At 35.9% G+C, this 20,440-nt stretch overlaps 1 protein-coding gene across 1 annotated transcript in view; it reads right to left on the reverse strand.

Moving 5' to 3' along the window:
* LONRF1 (LON peptidase N-terminal domain and ring finger 1) overlaps positions 1 to 20,440 on the reverse strand; it is a 38,586-nt gene that overhangs the window by 6,941 nt on the left and 11,205 nt on the right. Inside the window, exons 2-8 of the mRNA XM_049772430.1 lie at positions 19,538 to 19,656; positions 17,809 to 17,931; positions 9,499 to 9,648; positions 8,706 to 8,946; positions 8,507 to 8,603; positions 5,558 to 5,672; positions 2,187 to 2,308 (exon numbers count right to left, since the gene is read on the reverse strand). Coding sequence (XP_049628387.1) covers positions 2,187 to 2,308; positions 5,558 to 5,672; positions 8,507 to 8,603; positions 8,706 to 8,946; positions 9,499 to 9,648; positions 17,809 to 17,931; positions 19,538 to 19,656 — 967 coding nt within the window. The remainder of the gene's footprint in view (positions 1 to 2,186; positions 2,309 to 5,557; positions 5,673 to 8,506; positions 8,604 to 8,705; positions 8,947 to 9,498; positions 9,649 to 17,808; positions 17,932 to 19,537; positions 19,657 to 20,440) is intronic.

Raw genomic sequence — 20,440 nt, forward strand, 5'->3', positions numbered from 1 at the left:
TCCTGGCTATATGCTTAGAAATCGATCCTGGCTTGGGGGACCATATGGGACGCCGGGGAATTGAACTTCGGTCTGCCCTAGGCTAGTTCCCCCCCCCCCAAAAAAAAAAACATGAATTACCTATATAAAAGTAATACTGAAATGTTTAAAAGTATTTAGAGGTATGAGATCTCTTTTAAAAGTACAATTACATTATGAGTTATGATTCTATATTGAGCACATATAAAGAAAAGCAAAGAAAAACTGTTATTTTTTTGTTTGGCTAGTATGGGATTTGGGGGGGGGGGGCGGGGGCACTTCTGGCTGTTCTCAGGACTTATTCCTGGCTCTGTGCTCAGTCCCGGGAATGCTCAGGAAACCAATATGGGATGTTGGGAGTCAAACCCAGGTTTGACCACATGCAAGGAAAATGTTCTACCTCCTGCCGTACTACAGAAACTATGAAGAAAGAAAGAAAGAAAGAAAGAAAGAAAGAAAGAAAGAAAGAAAGAAAGAAAGAAAGAAAGAAAGAAAGAAAGAAAGAAAGAAAGAAAGAAAGAAAGAAAAGAAAGAAAGAAAGAAAGAAAGAAAGAAAGAAAGAAAGAAAGAAAGAAAGAGAGAAAGAGAGAAAGAGAGAAAGAGAAAGAGAGAGAAAGAGAAAGAGAGAGAAAGAAAGAAAAGAAAGAAAGAAAGAAAGAAAGAAAGAAAGAGAGAGAGAGAGAGAGAGAAAGAAAGAAAGAAAGAAAGAAAGAAGAAAGAAAGAGAGAGAGAAAGAGAGAAAGAAAGAAATAAAGAAAGAGAGAAAAAGAAAGAAAGAAAGAGAGAAAGAAAGAAAGAAAGAGAGAGAGAGAGAGAGAAAGAAAGAAAGAAAGAAAGAAAGAAAGAAAGAAAGAAAGAAAGAAAGAAAGAAAGAAAGAAAGAAAGAAAGAAAGAAAGAAAGAAAGAAAGAAAGAAAGAAAGAAAGAAAAGAAAGAAAGAAACATACATCCGTTTGGAACACAGCAGAACTCAACTCCCCTCACATTAATACTCCAACTGTCCCACTTCTATCTGTGAGTGGTGTAGGAAGGGAGGGACATAATTCTTATGGCATAAAGATTTCAAAATGGGTCTGTGGCTTTCTTATATTGTTTTCCTCAGTATTAATCAGATTTATAATCCTCACACCTAAGAATATTTTCTATACTAAAAATATCAAGACAGTGGATCAAATTAATAATTTCTATAACAAAAGTATTGCCAAAGTTTCTTCTCTTAAAGGCCACTGGCTCAGTGATGTCATGAACACATATTGAAAAAGAAAAGTCTGCAAGCACAGTTCATTTTTTTCTTAGAAAATGATCAACAGAAAATATTTCCATTTAAATTTTGAAAAATTACAATTTTGTGGTTTTGTGTATATACAGTTAAAAGGAAGTGAAAGAACACAAATTAAAGAAATAAAAAACCTACAAAAGAAAATGGAAGAGACTAAAGTGACAGGTGAGAAGGGAAAGAGACAAAAGGGAAAAGAAAGGAAGAAGAAAAAACACACAAAAAAACAAATATATACAGAACAAAAATCGATCCAATCTACTCCCTAGTCCCAACTGCCTAAAAGTCTGTGCTGCTTAAACCCAAGATTCCCTCCAGGTTTTTCATTCCGGAAATGAATTCAATACTACTACCAGTCTATTTTCCTCCTTAACTGAAAGTCTAGCCCTTGAAGTCCAAAATTTAGCCTTAGATTTCAGGTCTCAGTCCCTTGCAGACCCCACCCCATGCCCTCTATCCTCACTACTTCTTATAACACCTGAAGTTGCTGCTCCAGCACTCAAACACCATCTTGCTGGCTCCAAATGTGCCTGAGGTCACTGTAGGAAATTCTTCCACCAACTCAAATTCTGCTTCACTACAAATAGGTGATCAATAACTCCCAATAGAACACCTCAAGTGACTACATGATCCTTTTTTCTCGGTGGTTGTGTTGGGAGATCGAACCCAGGAAGTCACACAAGCTAGGCATGTCATTTAACTCTGGGCCACAACCCTGGCCCCAATGAACTTTCAAAAACGTGTTGAAAACAGAAGCTGACCAATATTTGTTTAAATTAAGGCTTTGACTAGTTGAACTAAAAACAAGATCCAGCTTGCTATGAGGTTTTCTCCCTTACTATTTAAAGGGATTTATAATTTGATTATGTTCATTTTTATGAGAAGAAACTTACTGTGAGAGTTCAGCAGTTTCTTCATCATATATTTTTTTTCTCTCAGACAGCTCATCAGGCAGATACTTCACTATTAATTCTTCCAACAGCTGTGTGACACAGTACCTCCTATCTGCTAAATACTAAAAAACAGTATTATTTTACATTCCAGTAGTTTTTTCCTACAGTATAAAACAGGCAAAAACAGTTTAACTGATATATGAAGTGACATTTATGCAACCCATTCTAAATCAAGTAAACTAAAGTGTGTTGTGGAAGGGGGAGTATCACAACAGATGATGCTTCACAATTCAACCTGTCTGATGCTTTGCTCAAGAGCATTAAAAATCCATGGCTGTAACTTGAATCAATACTGTAGAGAAGACTCAGGTACAGCTAGTATCACAAACCCTTTATAGCAGCAGTCAGCCCTGCCCTGCTATTTCCCATATTACAAAGATCAATTTCTTTTTGACTGTTCAAAGGTGCCTCAAACTAGAATCTTAGCTAAGAAATAAAATTAAGGTAAGCTATAAATAAAACAATGTATTTACCTTATTGAAAAAAAGTTTAACTGGGGCTTGTGCAATCATAATACAACAGGTAAGGCAGTTAGTTGTCTTGCACGCAGCCGACCCAGGTTCGATCCCCGAGCCCTACCAGAAGTGATCTTTGAATACAAAGCTAGGATTTAGCCCTGAGGACCATTAAGTGTGACCCAAAAGCAAACAAAAAGTTTAACTATTTCTTTGGTTACCAATTTCAGTGGCAGAGGCTCCAGGTAATTGTCCCTCTAGCCTTCCATCAGTCAGAGCTTTTTTAAGTGGCTGATTTTTCTATATGAATGACCCACTACCTAACTCCACCTAAAATGACACATGTGATAAAGTTAATACTCTGAAAAAAAAAACTGCTATCTTTGTGCAATTGTATGTTATCCTCTATTCCACATGTTACACTCTTCTTCCCTCCCTTCTTTCTTCCTTCCTTCCTCTGTCTCTCACCTTCTCATCTTCCAAGATCTTAAAAAGCTTGTGTTTCAAGGCCTGTGACAACTTTTTCATAAAGCCTCCCTTAAATATACTTCTGCCTCCTAAGAACTCCATTCTTGACTGGCTTTACTATATGCAAGGCATTTACCATAGCCTGCACTGTGCCACACAGTCAGGGATGTATTATATCTCTGATACTAAAATTTAACGCAGCACAGCCCAGGGGATAGGTTAGTGTCTACAGAACTTTGAACAAAGAAAAATGTTCCATATGTATTTACTTAATTAAAAAGTAATGAGGAAAACAACTCTTGGGAGACAATCACAGGATAAAATAAAGAGGAGCCATCACTTAATCTGAAATCTAATGATAACAAGGGTTTTGTCACTATGCAATGAAGAAAAGAGCAGGAAATGCAAAATAGGCTGGAAAATGGATTATAGCTCTGCTCTTTACCTTTAATATGCCTCAGGATATGAAAAAAAGCAGACTGCTGAGTCCTACCCCAAAGTTTCTAACTTAGGGATCTGGAGTAGGGTATGAAAATTTGTGTATAGTTCCTAGGCAATACATAATATGCTGCTGGTTAGGGAAACAAACTGAAAATTATTGGGCTTGAGATTGGATAACGGTAGCTAATACATAGATAGATGTAGAGTTTATTCTAAAAGTAATCAAATTACATTATAGACATTAAAAAGCAATTTTTATTACCATTTTCTATGAAGTTAATAATGATGTCTTAAAGTTAATATTCATATGTTCAATTTGGGAAATTACATTTTCTCATTACTAGTAAGAATCTAGTCTATACAACATTTCGGGGGCAATAAGGAATATAGCAACTAGTTTAATAGCCTTGTAAAAACATGGCTTTTCATTCAGTAATTCACCTCCCAGGAATTTATACTAGTAGTCAAAGATGTAAAGTATGGTATATTAAAAGAGAGAGAGAACAAAACAGCTTACATACCCAACAATAGGAAAATGTTAAATCATTGGACTATTATTGTTGCTATGTAAAAAAAATCGTAGCTTTACAAGATTCAAATGAAAAATGAGCAAAATAAAATGACAAGTGTGAAACTTTGTTATCAATTTTATTTTAATGTATTTATTTAGGATTTACCAAGTATGTATTACAAGGTATATTCAGAGTCAGAATCCAGGATATCGTTCTTTTTAAATTATATACTTTTTACCTTCAAACTTCAGATATTTTTAAGGTGAAGCATCTTTAAATTTAGAGCAATATATCTAATTGTTAATTTGAAAATTATAAAAATAAACTACTATATCTAACAACACTGGACTAAAAGAAAAAGAGAACTTTGAAAACACTCATTTGTAGAAAATGTAACAAATACTTGAAGAACGAGAATATCACTTATCTCCAGGATCTGTGAACATTTAATACTGATTAGTGTATTAACTTATTAGCTATAGGTAAGACCCATGCCAAATGGTAATTGTCCTTATATACTATTAGATTATGAGCAGAGATGAGTTTTCTACATAGGAAAAACATAGAGTTGAGCTTTCTATAGATTGATTAACAGTAAAGTGTTTTGTAATTTTTCATTCATATTTGGGATAACTTTTTCTTCAAGCGGGGTCAGTCAGCCACCCTAGACAGAATCTCTTTCCTTGACTAACACTCCCCTGTGGCTGGGGCTCAGAACAGAAGTGTTGCCTTCTCATGGAAGGCAAACCCTGGAGAGGTTCATCATCCAAAAGTGAGGTGAGATATTCGCTTCAATCTAGGTTATTTCCCTCACAGGTAGTCAGCACTGACCTGTTAAATGGGAAGAGGAATGAGTAACAATGACTTTTCTCTTCTTTCCACTTTCCCAGTTCGAAAGCTTTGCTGTCCTATATTAGTCATATTACCCTTACTGCCATTTAAAGTAACACTAATATGAATGAAAATTAGAGTTTCTCAGTCATACTAGCCACATTTCAAGTGCTCAATGGCCACATGTGATTAATGGATACCAATTTAAGAAAACAAATATTTATAATATGTCCAATGCAGGAAATTTGATTGAATATAGCTCTAGATGTAAGAGGGGCAAGAATAGATGCAACAGGCCTAAAATCTGGCCCATTAAAGTAGGAGATAAAGTCGTTGGGTTTTGCAAATCTATGAAAATTGAAATTATTCCTGATCAGGTTCCACCTAACACCTGTTTGTTAAAAAAAAATTAAATACAGGACACCTAATCTCTAGTTCTCTCCAGGAAGTGTTTTTCTTCAATACTGATTACTCTTCTGGTCACTTAACACATAGGAAGTACTTCATATTGACTATGGTGATCACTTATTTATACAGCTAAATAGAAATCAAGCTATGCTGTCAAACATAAGGCCAATAAGCAGAACAATATACGAATGTTTACCTCTTTTAGGCTTTCTTTGCAGAGGGGACAATATGGTGTATGGTCTAAACAACGTTCAAGACAGTTCTTACAGAATGAATGTCCACAAGGGGTTGTTACTGGCTCAAAAAACAACCTAAATTCAAACAAAATAAACGTTAGTTTCCTCACTGAACTATCCATTAGAAACAAACTAAAAAAACTAATCATGTAACCATAATAATAATCTCTATTCCAGGAGAAAGAGGCAGGTACCATGAATAGGAGAGGGAAGGGGCCATACAGGGGTCCTCAAACTTTTTAAACAGGGGGCAGTTCACTGTCCTTCAGACTGTTGGAGGGCCAGATTATAGTAAAAACAAAAATTATGAACAAATTTCTATGCACACTGCATATATCTTATTTAGGAGTGAAGAAACAAAATGGGAATAAATAAAATATGTGTATTGAGGACCATTGATCAATTACGCTTCTGAATGCCACGGCATACATAAACTTTTAGGGGAGCTCAACCCACTAGATGTATCCTCAGATTTTCCTGGTGGGGAGAACTGAAATAACCTCTACGGGGTTCCTCAAAAGGCCTGCTGTGGATGCCTTTTTCCTCTGCGTGGATGGTTGAGGAATTTCCAAAGAGATGCTTGGCATTACATTTTTGGTCATTATTTGGCTATCTCTCCTTTGTAAAAATTACAGCCGAAATTATGGCCTCTATCAAATTCCTTTTCCCAGAGAAATTTCCACACCAAATAAGACTGGCTTGGTCTCTTTCTGTCAACCTATTTACTTCTAAAGGCCAAGTCAAAACATAGCATCTTCAAGACAATGTCTTCTCTCCTAGTCTTTGAGCACCACAGCAGGATGACTTTGCCTTAGGGACTTTCCCTGTCACTTTGAATACCAGCTAACAAACAGGTTTGGCCAGTGTAGAATTAGGCTATTTACTAGGTATAATTCTGTTCCCCTTTCATAAGTTTTACCTCTTTCTATAACCAGACCATAGGAAGTGGGTCTTAGCCCCTAGCTAGAAAACTATTCCCTCAGGTTATAGATATTTGTTATTAGGAAGAAAACCAGGATTTCTGCTATCCCTTAATTTACATCAGTAATGACATATAGGGCCAGGACTACTTTGATATGTAAGAAATTAGCCTTCCTTTTATCCTCTGGCTTCTAACTGAAACCTATTCTATTCTAAGATTACAAACCACCTAAAGCCATGTTTATTTGTTTTAAAATCAAACAATGTACACTGATAGTTCCTGATTTTGAAAGAAACAAATGTGGGTATTCCTTTCATGATATAACTGTCTCTTTACCCTTTAGATATCTTAGCATGGAGAGTAAAATTGTCTCACGTCTATAGCAGATGCGGGTCCCCATACAATGTATTTTGTGTGGTCTCATTATTTCATATTTCATATTCATCCGTTCATGTACCCACTTTCCTTAGTGAAGGAATTCATCCCCACTAGAGATGCTGAGCCGCAAGATTCCTGCAGCACCTGAACATTTGAATGTTCTTTATCAATAGAGGTACCCTATAGCCTGGAACTGCAGATACTGTAATAACTCACCACTGAAGTACTCTCTCTCAGAATAGTCTAAAATAAGACGTGGATATAATTGGGGCCAGAGCAATAGCACAGTGAGGTGTTTTCCTTGCACGTAATCAACCAGGTTTAATTCCTGCCATCCCGTATGGTGCCCTAAGCCTACCGAGAATGCCACTGACTGCAGAGAAAGAAGTAATACCTGAGCACCACTGGATGTGGCTGTAAAACCAAAAGGTTAAAAAATATGCAAAAAATGAAACAACATACCATTTTTTAAATACTTTGCCCCAAAAATAAAATTTATCATGAATAGTTTCTAACATATCTACTCTTATTTTATCCTCATTTAAAATTTGCTTTTTTTAATAAGTGCATAAAAGTCCTACTATATCAAATTCATTTAGAAAGCACAACTTAAGAGTAAAATGAGAAAGAAATAGCCCAGTGGGTATCGTGCTTGCCTAACTGGCAGTCAAGCCAGGTTTGATCCCCAGCATCACGACATGATTCCCAGCACTAACAGGAGTGCAGGAATCAAGAAAAAGTCCTGAGCTCTACCAGGTATAACAAAGCACCAAGGAAAAAATATACAATAAAAATTATAGTTAAATTAAAAAATAAGGTTATTATAATATGTAATAACATGATAAAATTTGATTTGTACTCTATTTCCTGAAACATGATTTTTCTGAGTTTCCTAGAATTATTATGGATACTTGAAAATGGTCTAGGCTAGTAGAAAGGAATTTGCTAGGAGACATAGCTAGTACTTGCAGTCTTGTGTGACCAGCACTAGGCATGCTAGTTCTTCTTACACTTTCTCCGACTCGACCACAATTTATGTAAATAGAAAATATTCTGTCATACCTCTTAGAATTTTAACTGTATAACTTTACATAATGGAATCTTTAGCCTATGTCACTTTAATAGAATTTCATAGTTAAGATAAATAAAAAAGTCATATGCATACAATACATACTTAGAATTCTTTATGAGAATATAAATATTAGTTGAACCAACAGAGGTACTTACAATAAATGTAAAACAAACCATAAGAAATCCACATCCAAATTTAAAATGATGCATATGTGTTCTAATAATATTACAGGTTATGTTCATAGTTTTTTTAAAATTCCCAGATACCTTTTATAACTAAATCACTTGATTCTTAAAAAAAAATATCACATCAACTATACAAATACTAAACCAAACTTTCTAAGAAAAAAAATTAATTTCAAAGATGAAATTATTTACCCAAGTTATAAAAAATAAACCTAGGAATAAAACTTGTATTTTTTTATTTTTTCACAGTACAGTAATATTCTATTACTGTACATATCTAATATCTTAATATATTCTTCAGCTTAATTACATTATTAGAAAATATTTCTTTCATAAAACTACATATTCTTACCTCATGCAAAGAGAACACTCAAAATCTGACACATCTATTAATTCTTCAGGGATATCACCACCAGATAATGAAAACGTACAAACTTCATTGGGAGTTTCTATTAAAACAAACAAACAAGGTTTCCTTCTTTAGAAAAAACATCATGAAGGCCATTCTGTATATATCAATGTAATTTAAGTAGATAAAGTGAAAATTTTACCTCCTTGTTTTTTTAGCTTATTTCTTCCATCTTCATTCACAATCACATCCTGTTCAACAAGAGACAACTTTCTTTTCAGCAGAGTACCTTTTTCTTGAACAGAGAGCAAAGGTTCTGAGGACACTCTTTTTAAACAATCCTCTCTGGCAGGCATTTCTGTTGAATTTATAGCCTGTGCTGACAGAGCACGGTTTAAGCTTCCTTTTACAGACTCTGGTGTGACCTCTAGTATTTCTTCATTCTACAAAAGTACAATAACACAAGAGTGTATTTCTTAACTACTTTTCATTGCTCTCAACAAGAACCAAACTGAAATGAGATTTCAATGACTTATTAATGTTCCTTTTATTGTTCATTTAACATCATCAACTTTTAATATTAAAATCCTAGCTAGTAAATGACTTTGGACAGCATTTATATAACCCGACCTATAAAATTGATTTATGTTGTAATGAGGTTTAAGCAATTAGCCTAATATAGTTGCTCCTAATAAAAGGAAACTAAAATAAATAAAATGTTCTACATTTCCACGAGACTAAAAATTTTCTAATACTGGGGGCCAAGAGTAACCCAAGTACCATGGGGTATAGCCCCCAAAAATTTGACACTCGGGTATCTTAAAATTTTAATGAATAAATATTTTACATGAACAGTTTTAGTATAAAATAAAGTTACAGAAAAAAAATCCAATTAAGACTTGACATAGTGAAAGTACTTCAGAGATCCTAATTTAAGACTAGAAAACTCTTATCTTCTAAAGAAACAGATACACTAAACTTTCCTTACCCCTTACCTGCTCAGGGCGAAGTTCAGTTGGTGAGTTAGACTCATCCATTACTGAAGAAAAGCCAAAAGGCTTGTTTTTAATGCACGATAATGAACTCCAAGAAGAGTCCTTCAAGTCTTCTTTTACGTTTTCTGGTGATAATAAATCACATAGAATCTGTAAAATAAATAAAAATAATGTATAAAACATTATTTGGTTAAGAACAACTTATCTGAGATCTGGAGAGATACAGTACAGCAGGTAGGCTATTTGCCTTACATGCAGCCAACCTGGATTCATTCCTTCCTAGTACCCTATATGTTCCCCTAAGCCCCATAAACAGAGATCCCTGAGCATAGAACTAGGAGAAAGTCCTAATCACCAATGAGTATGCCCCCTAAGAAGAAATAATTTTTCCATATCTAACATTTAAAAATGTTTAGAAAATGTATATATCAGACATTATTTGTACAAAATAATGCAGTAATTAAGAGATGTAATAGGCAGAACTGACAAGTTAATTAAAGAGCCTTGCTAAACTATATGCCTCTATGTAATGATTCTCTTTAGAAAAATTATTCAAAAGACAGGTCTGACTTTAGAGGCCTGCAAATTTGTAGCCATGGTAGAGGGTGAGTTTTTAATATAAATGATCATAAAAAGACTAGATCTTATGAAAAAGAGAATTTGTACCTTTGATAATGATTCCTATCTTAACAAAAATAGTTTGCTTCAATGCAAATATGAATAGTTGTACTTAGTGTTCATATGAAATTCTAAGTTCGAATCTCTAAATTTTTATTCACTGACACACTGCATTTCTCCTTACACTGAATAGTTTAGCCTGCACGGGCAACCCATCTGCGAGCACTAAGTGGCTACACACACACACACAGACACACACACACACACACCACACACGTGCGCACGTGCACACGCACCTGCACACATATAAAGGCAAGCAGGTTGGAAGTTGGGAGGCAGCTGAAATTTCCAAATTTCTGAATGCTACTTACTATCAAGAATATATAGAAAACTCTCAAACAGAATAGTAAGTTAAGATAAAAAGAAGTAGCCAGCTAGATAAAGTGAAAGGAAATCAAATGGACATTGGTTCAAATTCAGGCATCTCATATGGTCCCTCATGCCTGCCAGGGACTTGCTGAGCTCAGAGCCTGAGCACTGCCAGATGTTACCCAAAAACCAAAAAAAAAAAAAAAGTAACATATATATGTCTTCCTATTTTGATACATACCCAGTGCACTCAAAAAGGTAATATATACAAAATGAATTCTAAAGAATATTCATAGCAGTAAACTAGAAACATTGCAAATTAAAATTACTATCAACTGTAAATACTACAAAACAATATAATTGAAAATAATTAGTTACAGTAAAGAAAAAATACTTTTTAATATAGGGAGCTATATATCTAAGGGAAAAAACCCCACCAACCAGATTTAAATTAACACATACGATCTCTTATTTATAAGTTTCCAGACTAGGCAACAGTGCTCTATGACAGAAATCTATACAGCAATTGCCAATGGATAGGTATTTACTATGAAGATGGGAAGGGAACTCTTGTTGAATACACTAGAAATATCTGATTAGGGGCAGTTACAAGGATGTATAATTTCTGAGAACTACAAAATCCATGCATTAGGTGCCATTATATATTGAATCACTATGAGGTACAGTTGTCAAGTTGTTCATGATTTTCTGTCTTTCAGTCATGTAATGTTCCAACACTAACGCTTCAACAGTGCACTTTTCCCACTACCATTGTCCTGTTTTACTCCTGGTGCCCAGACACTTTCTATCCCATCTCCATTTCCACTGTAAGCCCTTTATCCCTCTCATTCCTATGCCCACTTTCCCTCCTTTTTTTCCATTCAGGCACTGTGGTTTACAATCTTTACTGCAAGAGTATCATACATATCACTTTATTCCCTTTATCTTCCTTCAACACCCAGTTCTTGTCTAGAATGATCATTTTATTAACTTAAAATGGGCAAATTGGGGGGAAGCAAGTATCTCAAATCATAAGTTGTTCTGCATTTACCTCACCTTTCTAATCAACAAATATTTGCAGAAATAAGATTATCTAGTAGCAAGAAAAATGCTACAGTATGATCTTAATGCACTATAATAGCACAAGGGAAATAAAAACACTAATAGAGAAAACTCAAAAAAAAAACAATAGCAAATTTTTTTGGTTAAATTAATAGGCTAGGATATACATGCAGACATACCTCACAGAGGAAATGCCAATTATTAGTTGAATTCATAAGATATTAGGAATGCTAAGAGAAATCTGAGTGAATGCTTTGCATACAGAGACTCAAGTTCAGTCCCTACTGCACATGACTCCCCTATCCCCATTACAAGGTGCAGCCCTGGAGAACCTCAAGTAATACAGAGTGTGTCAGTCCCTTTGTGTTCCCCAGTTCAGCTGAGCCTGACACCACATGGCCAGTCCAAGCAAAGGACCATCTGGTTCATTTGACTGTTTACCACCAAGAATGGGACCCAGAATTCCCTGAGCACACTTGGATTCCCTGAGCACACTTGGATACTTGCAAGCATATATGCATGTATGCGCACGCACACACACACACACACACACACACACACACACACACACACAAATACACATACAAAGAAGGGGAAAGTTCAAGGTTCTCATACATCAGGGTACATTAAGATTCTCCTGCAGTGGGGTCAGAGCAGTAATAGAGCAGGTAAGGAACTTGCCTTACTTGTATGTGAATAACCAGGGTTCAGTCCCTTGTATCTCATATGGTCCTACAAACTTGCCAGGAGTGATCTCTGAGCTCAGAGCCAGGTATAAGCCTTTAGCATCACCACATGTGCCCTAAACCTCCCCCCCAAAAAATCTTAAGAAATATCAAAAAAGTAATAACACATGTGTTGAAGATATTCAGACAACATAATGTCTGGATATTGCAAGTATACTAGAGTGTATCTATCTATCTATCTATCTATCTATCTATCTATCTATCTATCTATCTATCTATCTCTACATAAATGTAGATGAAAATACTTGAAATACTCTAATCTTTCCCATTGTTTTGTAAGTATAACAAAAGTTGGGTGCAGCCAGGGATGTGATGAAGACACATCTTCCATGCTCAACTCCTGCATTAAACCATAAAAATAATCATTTTATGACTATATGTTATTGTTTCACTAGCATAGAAAAAATGTTCTGAAAACACTTTTTAAAACCGAATCACTTCAAGATATTCAGTTACAAAGTTGTGGATAGTTATTTTTCAGTCATACAATGTTCCAAAATCCATCCCTTCTCCAGTACATGCTTCCCACCACCCACCACAACCCCACCACCACCCCCTGCCTGCTTCTATGGCAGAAACTTTTCTTCTCTCCCTTCCCCAGACCCTTTTCCCTTTTGGGCACCATAGTTTGCAATACTCTGACTGATACATATATTACTTTCCCTCCTCTCTACACCCAGAATGATCATTTCCAACTATCATTTTCTAAAAGGTCCCTTCTGCAATGTTTTCCAGAGTTATTTGATCAGAGAACTCCCTTTCTCTTAGTTAAACTAATTACCACCCCATATCATAGAACATCTGGAGTAAGTGATATATGAAGTACTCAGAAAAACAAGGCAAAGTATAAAAGCAATTTGACTAGGAAATTATTATAGTAATCAATAATAGCAAGCAAAGTTTTGACTTCAACCAAAAGGCAGAAGTAAGTCAGTAAAATATTCCTAAACAGAAACATCAGGACAACAATGGTTGATTAAAAATGATTAATCTGTCTTAGATCAAACAGACTATTTGGGAACATCTAAATTTAATTTAGTACAAATAACACTTTTAAGTCTATGAAAGACTTGTTCTGATTTGTAATAAGACAAGACACTAAGTATGTGAACCTGAAAAACAAATTTCTAAATCACTACTAAATTTGACTTATAGACTCATGTTCCTTTTATTTTTTCCCCGAAGTCAGTACAAAATTACAAAGTTATTCAGAATTAGGTTTCGGGTATACATTGTTTCAGCCCTGATCCCTTCACCAATCTCCATTTCCCTCTATCAAGGCCTACTATTGCCCCCACACACACTTTGCCTCACCCACAGGTCTGCTTTAAGCCCAATCACCTCCTCCAGGTTGAACTGGTCCCTCCATCATAGTTGGTGCCCACTTCCTGTTTTATCCCCAGCCCCCAAAAGTAGGCTATATCCTACAGATACCAGTTCTCAAATATTTTGTTTCCACTTGGGCACTTATTCCACATTATGTTTCTTGATCTCCTGCATATGAAAGAGATAATTTTGCGTCAGTTTATCTTCTTCTGACTAACTTCACTCAGCATGATGCGCTCCAGGTCCCTCCATGGAGCAATAAATTGCATAACTATCTTATCATTGAGTAATATTCCATTGCATGGATGTACTGTCATTTCTTTATCCAGTCAGTCATTTATTCTTGGGCACTTGGGTTGATTCCAAATGTTGGCAATTGTGGACAGTGATACAAGAAACACAGGGTTGCAAATGTCTTCTTGGTTTTGTTTTTGGGCCCTCAGACTATAAAGTGGAGTTGGTAGGTCAAATGAAAGCTCAATTCCTAGTTTAAGTTTTTACTATTAAGTTTTATATTGTAAGTTTAATTATTTTCCAAAATGATTGAACCAATTGACATTCCAACAGTGTGCCTTCTGATTTTTATTTTTTTGGATGAATTGTTAGATTCTATTTGCTAGTATTTTGTTAAGGATCATTGCATCATTCATCAGGGATATCAATCTGTAATTTTTTTTTTGTGATGTTTCTGTCTGCTTTTGGTATTAGAGAAATATTTGCTTCAAAAACACTGGGCAAGTTTACGTTTCTTCAGTTTTCTGGAAGAACCTAAAAAGTATTGGCAGTAGGTCTTGAAAAAATTCATTAGTGAATCCATCTGGGCTTGCGCTTTTGTTTTATGAAAGACTTTTGATTACCATTTTAATTTCTTCAAAAATGATAATTCGGGTATTCTGTATTTTCTTGGCTCAGCCTTGGAAAGGTATAGGAGTTCCAAAATGCATCCATTTCTTCTAGGTTCTCATTTCATGGCATAAAGATTCTCAAAGTAATCTTTGATGATCCTTTGAATTTCTGTAGTATCTGCTGTGACATCCCCCTTTCATTTTTTATTTTGTTTACTGGGGTAATCTTTTTATTTGTTTATTTTTTTTCAAAGAACTGATGGCTCTTGATTTCATTGCTCTTTAGGTTATTTTATTGGATTTCCATTTTGTTAATTTCTGCTTTGTTTTATTGTTTCCTTCATCCTGCCTGCTTTGGAATCCTTTTGTTGGTCATTTTATAGTTTAAGTTGTGTAGCCAATTTATTTATTAGCAGTCCTTCCTTCCTGATAAATGCTTGCATAGCTATGAACTTTTCTCTAACACTGGTCTAGTTGTATCCCACAAGTTCTAGTAGGATGTGTCCTCATTCGCATTTATTTCTAGGAATCTTCTCATTTTCTTCTCATTTTCTCTTAGATCCACCAGTTGTTCAGTAGTGAGTTGTTTAATTTGAAGTGTTTTGGAGTTAATTATCCGTTCCTATTTATAATTAACTTCCTTGTTTTTAGAGCTTTGTGATCTGAGAATAGAGCTGATACAATTTCTATCCTTAAGCTAATGGGTTTACTTTGTGTCCATGTGGTCTAAGTTGGACAATGTTCCCTGTGCACTATGAGCAAAAAGCTGTTACAAACACACACACATACAAAACCCCTCTCTGACATTTCTTCCTCTAAAGCATTTACATACTGAGCTTGCTTGAGTCTATTTGATCTATCAGGAGGTAACAGAGCAGTGTTAAAGTTTCCAACTATTATTTTATTGCTATTAATATATTTCTTCATATCTATTAGCAATTAAAAAGTTAAAGTATTTTATTAATCCCTCATTAGGTGCATACATGTTTAGGACTATGAGTTCTTCCTAATATGAATATCCATTAATCATTAAGAAATAACCCTAGCTATCTCATGATATTTTTGAGCCTTAAGTCTATGTTGTTTGATAATAGTATGGCCACTCTGGTCTTTTTAAGTGAATTGCTTTTGAAGAATTGTCTTCCTTTGAGTCTGTGTTTGCTTTAAATATATATATGTGTTTCAAAAAAAACCAAAACCAAACAAACAATAGAAGGGGCTGGAGTGGTGGTGCAAGCATTAGGGCATCTGCTTTGCAAGCGCTAACCTAGGATGGACCGCGTTTTGCTCCCCCAGTATCCCATATGGTTTTCCAAGCCAAGAGCAATTTCTGAGCACATAGCCAGGAGTAACATGAGTGTCACTGGGTGTGGCCCAAAATAAACAAGCAAACACACAAACATACAACACATGTGTTTCTTGCAGACAACAAAATATTGGGTTTAATTCATCCTGCCACTTAGTGTCTTTTAATTGGTGTATTTAGCCTACTGACAATGAGAGAGATTACAGTCATGGGAGTTTTGAGCCATCTTTCTGTAGGAGTTTGGCATGTTTGTGGGGGATTCATCTTAGCTTAAAGTAGCCTTTAAGTTCTTGTAAAGATGACTCTGAGTCTATGAAGTTCTTGAGCCACTATTTATTCATGAAGTTAAGTTTTATTCCATCAAATCTGAATATATTCTGCTCGATAAAGTATTCTTGGTGCAGCATTCATTTTATTGAGTTCCCTTTTTTTTTTTTTTTTTTGGTTTTTGGGCCACACCCGGCGGTGCTCAGGGGTTACTCATGGCTGTCTGCTCAAAAATAACTCCTCTCCTGGCAGGCACGGGGGACCATATGGGACACGGGGATTCGAACCAACCACCTTTGGTCCTGGATCGGCTGCTTGCAAGGCAAATGCCACTGTGCTATCTCTCCAGGCCCGAGTTCCCTTTTTTTAAAACTATATTTCACCTTTGTCTTCAGATCTGGAGAATTTTGTAAAATTACTAGCAGTTTGGTAAACCTGCTGTAAAACTTAAGAATTCTTCTATTTATATAATTTCCTTCTTTGGTCTTGCTGCTTTCAGTATTCGATCTCTACGATTTTTATCATTCTGATGAGGATGTGTCTTGGAGTATTTTTATTTGGATCTCTTTTAGCTGATAGCCTGTAGGCTTCCTTGATCTTTCCGGTTCTGGGAACCTCTCAGTAATGATTTCTCTGTTACTTCTTCTTCTTTTTTTTTTTTTTTTTGGTTTTTGGGCCACACCCGTTTGACGCTCAGGGGTTACTCCTGGCTATGTGCTCAGAAATCGCCCCTGGCTTGGGGGCCCATATGGGACGCCGGGGGATCGAACCTCTGTCCGTCCTATGCTAGCGCTTGTAAGGCAGACACCTTACCTCTAGCGCCACCTTCCCGGCCCCTCTCTGTTACTTCTTAATCAGGGTTGTCTTCCTGGACTTCCACTATCCTGATCCAAAATTTTCTTGTCAGTCTTCATTTATTGAGGGTGTTTTTTGTTTTTGTTTTTGTTTTCTTTTTTGTTGTTGTCTGTAGGTTTATGCACCGTATCTTGGAGTTCACTAATTCTGTTCTCAGCAGCTATTATTCACTGGTGTGGTATCCCAGTGAATTTTTCCTTTTACTTACCAAGTTTTTAATTTCTACTTGTAGTTCTCTCATTCCCACTCTCATATCTTATTGTCTATACTAACAGTCTATTCTATTGTTTCTTTCAGCTCATTAAGCATCCTATGCATTTCCACTCTGAAGTCCTTTTCAAAGAGATTATGTAGGTGTCCTTTTCAAAGAGACTGTGTAAGTGGCTGTTACAGATTGAATACTCAGAATCATAATCTTCACTCATTAACAATAGTGTTGGGATTCTGTATTGCTTTACCATGGTTCATTTTGTAAACAGGGAAAGACATCTTTTTTACTTTACTCTCAGTGTCTGCGTGACTATTAGTGACATCTTGGGGAGGCTCTATTGACAGAAGCAGATTATCTTGTGCCACATTAGCAGTCATTGTACTTTGGGAAACCACAGCGCTGACTTCTGACATTTGGGTATAGTCAGGCTCCACGGTACAGCTGCTTGGTGCTTTGGGGCCCTCTCTGGTCCTCTCTCAGGTAGCAGTAAAGTGTGGCTTTAGAACATGCTTGAGTACCTGCTATCTGAAATTCTTATATTATTTAACTTCCTAATTAACATATTTAAAGATACATCTGGACTTCCTTAAGTTATTATGGTAAACTTTATTTTTTATTACAATAAAGGGAAAGTAAGTTTACTAAATAAATAACACACCCATGAGAATTGTAAGTGGCTCTTTACCCAGAAGAGTAAAGACTGACCTTTTCTACTTCTAGCTTTGCAGGTGCAAAATCTTCATCAAGGGCTAAGCACTGAAGAAACAGTTGTAAGGCATCACCTAAGAAGCCAGCCTCATGAAGTACTTTTCCTTTCCTGAAGTAGACCTTCAATAAACAAGTACATACACACAACTATTATTGATAGAATTTTTAAAAAATCAATACATAAGAAATAAATGGTCAACTCAGAAATGCTCACTTTCAATTCCTGGTAAGTCTGAACTCTAATACCTTAAAGGCACACCCCCCCCCCAGGAGTACTTAAGGGGTTCCTGAGATCCCAAGATCACTTCAGAACATTTCTAATTATATCATGACAGTAAATCCAGAGGGGCTATTTTTTTTAAAATTTATTTATTGATTGATTAATTGATTTGTTTTTGGGCCACACCCAGTGGTGCTCAGGGGCTAATCCTGGCTCTGCACTCGGAAATTACCTCTGGCAGACTGGTGGACCATGGAATGCCAGGAGTCAAACCTGATCCCTTGTGGGTTGGCCACATGCAGGCAAAAGCCCTACTACTGTGCTACCTCTCTGGCCCCAAAGGGGCTTTCCTTATTTAAAACAGTTTTAAAATTATCTATATGAACCATTTTCCCCCTTCTCTTTCCCCTCTTTTATCTATTTTTATTGAAGTGCTAGGATTTACAACACTGTTAGTCATACTTTTCATGCACACATCATGCCTACTCCACATTCACCAGAAAGCCCACTTCTCTCCACCAGAGTACCTAGGACCCCTCCCCAACTCTCCCTGTTATTCCTAAAACAAATTTGTCTTGTATGTATAGTTCAGGGGTATAATTCAGCAGTACAGCAATTGCCTTATATGTTTGAGACCCTGGATGTAATCATGGTACCACACACACCGCAAAACAGAATAAAATAAAACTGATCCAGAGTTAACTAGTCATGTCATCATAAAAAATATATGATTTTCCTTAGTAATAATTTTAAATTTATTTTTATTTCTACTGTTATTACATAAGCCAAATTCATCACTCAGAGGTGCTTGGAAGAGAAAATGCATAGTTGGCGTAGAGCCCAAGGCCTTGCTCATGAGACATGTACTTGAGCTACATCCCTGCCATCTTTCAAAATAATGTTAAAAGTCTTAGTATAACGTTCCCAAAGAAATCACTTTAAATGGCTGAAAAAGTTATATAAAAATAGCTTCTTGTCTAAAGAACATGTACGGAAGATTGGTTTACCTTGGTAATTTGATTAAAAAGGAAATTCAGAAATGTAGGATATATACAGGCCTCTAGTCTTCCTTAAAAACTAAAGATTAGGCAATCTCCTATGCCCTTATCTCCTGAATTAAAGCAGTCTACTCATCTGTCTCCTATTCCAGTGCACATCAATTTCCCAGTCCTCAAGATATCTCCTCTTTAACAGATCTCCTCCATTTATGTCCAGTTTGGGTTCATCTTCATAATGTGGCCACACTTATCTCTTCAAGGAGACTCTGTATAATACTTTTGTTTCTGTCCCTTGAATCCAAGTTCTTATTTAGTTATATAACAAATAGTTACTTAAGAAACTGTCTCATGATGTTCATCTGCTCAAAACACTGACCGTAGGATTTCTAGAACTCAATATATTTTAAGAGTAATGCAATCTATTCTGCTCAAATTCTTACCCATAACTGAATACATGTTCCCTACAGTTTAAATATTAAAATATATGCAAATGTTGAACAATACTTACCTCAGGCCAATTTGGCAGTTGAAAGAGAACTGCATTCAAATCTTCTATGGCTGCTTTAAAGTCTTGGAGACCAGCATATGATTCAGCTCTGTATATTTTCAGAGTCAAGTCGCTGGGCTCTAAAAGAAATAGTTAATACGAATTTAACTATTTTTAAAAAAATATTGCATATAATCCAAAATTTACATCCCATTAGCTTAAGACTAATTTATTGATTACTCCAATCAATAAGGCACAACATGAAGGCAGATAACCAAGTACTTCTGCAGGCATAACACGATAACACTTTAAAATTTATCTACATGTTCTATCAAGTCATTCTAAGTTGACTGACTTAAGGAGAAAATTATGGTTTTTAAGAATACTTTTTAGGGCCAAGGAGGTGATTCAAATGGTAGAACACTTATCCAGCATGTGTGAGCCTGGAGTCCAGAACTCAATATCACATGCCCCCATTCCAGCACTGCTGGTTATAACCCTAATGGCTCAGGAACACTAAGTTGGCTATTATTACTGTATTTGGCCCCTAATTTGAGAAAAACAACAACTTTACTACAATATAAGCAAAGTATTTTTGTAATACAAATAATTACCATTAAAATTAAGATTTGGGGCTGGATAGATAATATGAGGATTAGGATGCAACAAGACACCAGTTTGACCTCTGGCACCATATGGCCCCTAGACCATCGCCAGATATAGCCTGAAAGCCTCATCACCTCTGGAGTAACTCTGGTGGTCCCTGGTACCTCAGGGCCCAAGCTGCACCACATTCTTAGGACCCAGATTTTAGTCTTCTGGCATGGTTAACCAAAAAAAAAAAATCACTGGGAGTGGCACTCAGAACACCTGAGCATCACTTGGGAAGCCCCCAAAATTTTAAAAAGTATTAATGTTTTCTTA

Source organism: Suncus etruscus, chromosome 4 (assembly GCF_024139225.1).
Source record: "Suncus etruscus isolate mSunEtr1 chromosome 4, mSunEtr1.pri.cur, whole genome shotgun sequence".
Classification (NCBI taxonomy): domain Eukaryota; kingdom Metazoa; phylum Chordata; class Mammalia; order Eulipotyphla; family Soricidae; genus Suncus; species Suncus etruscus.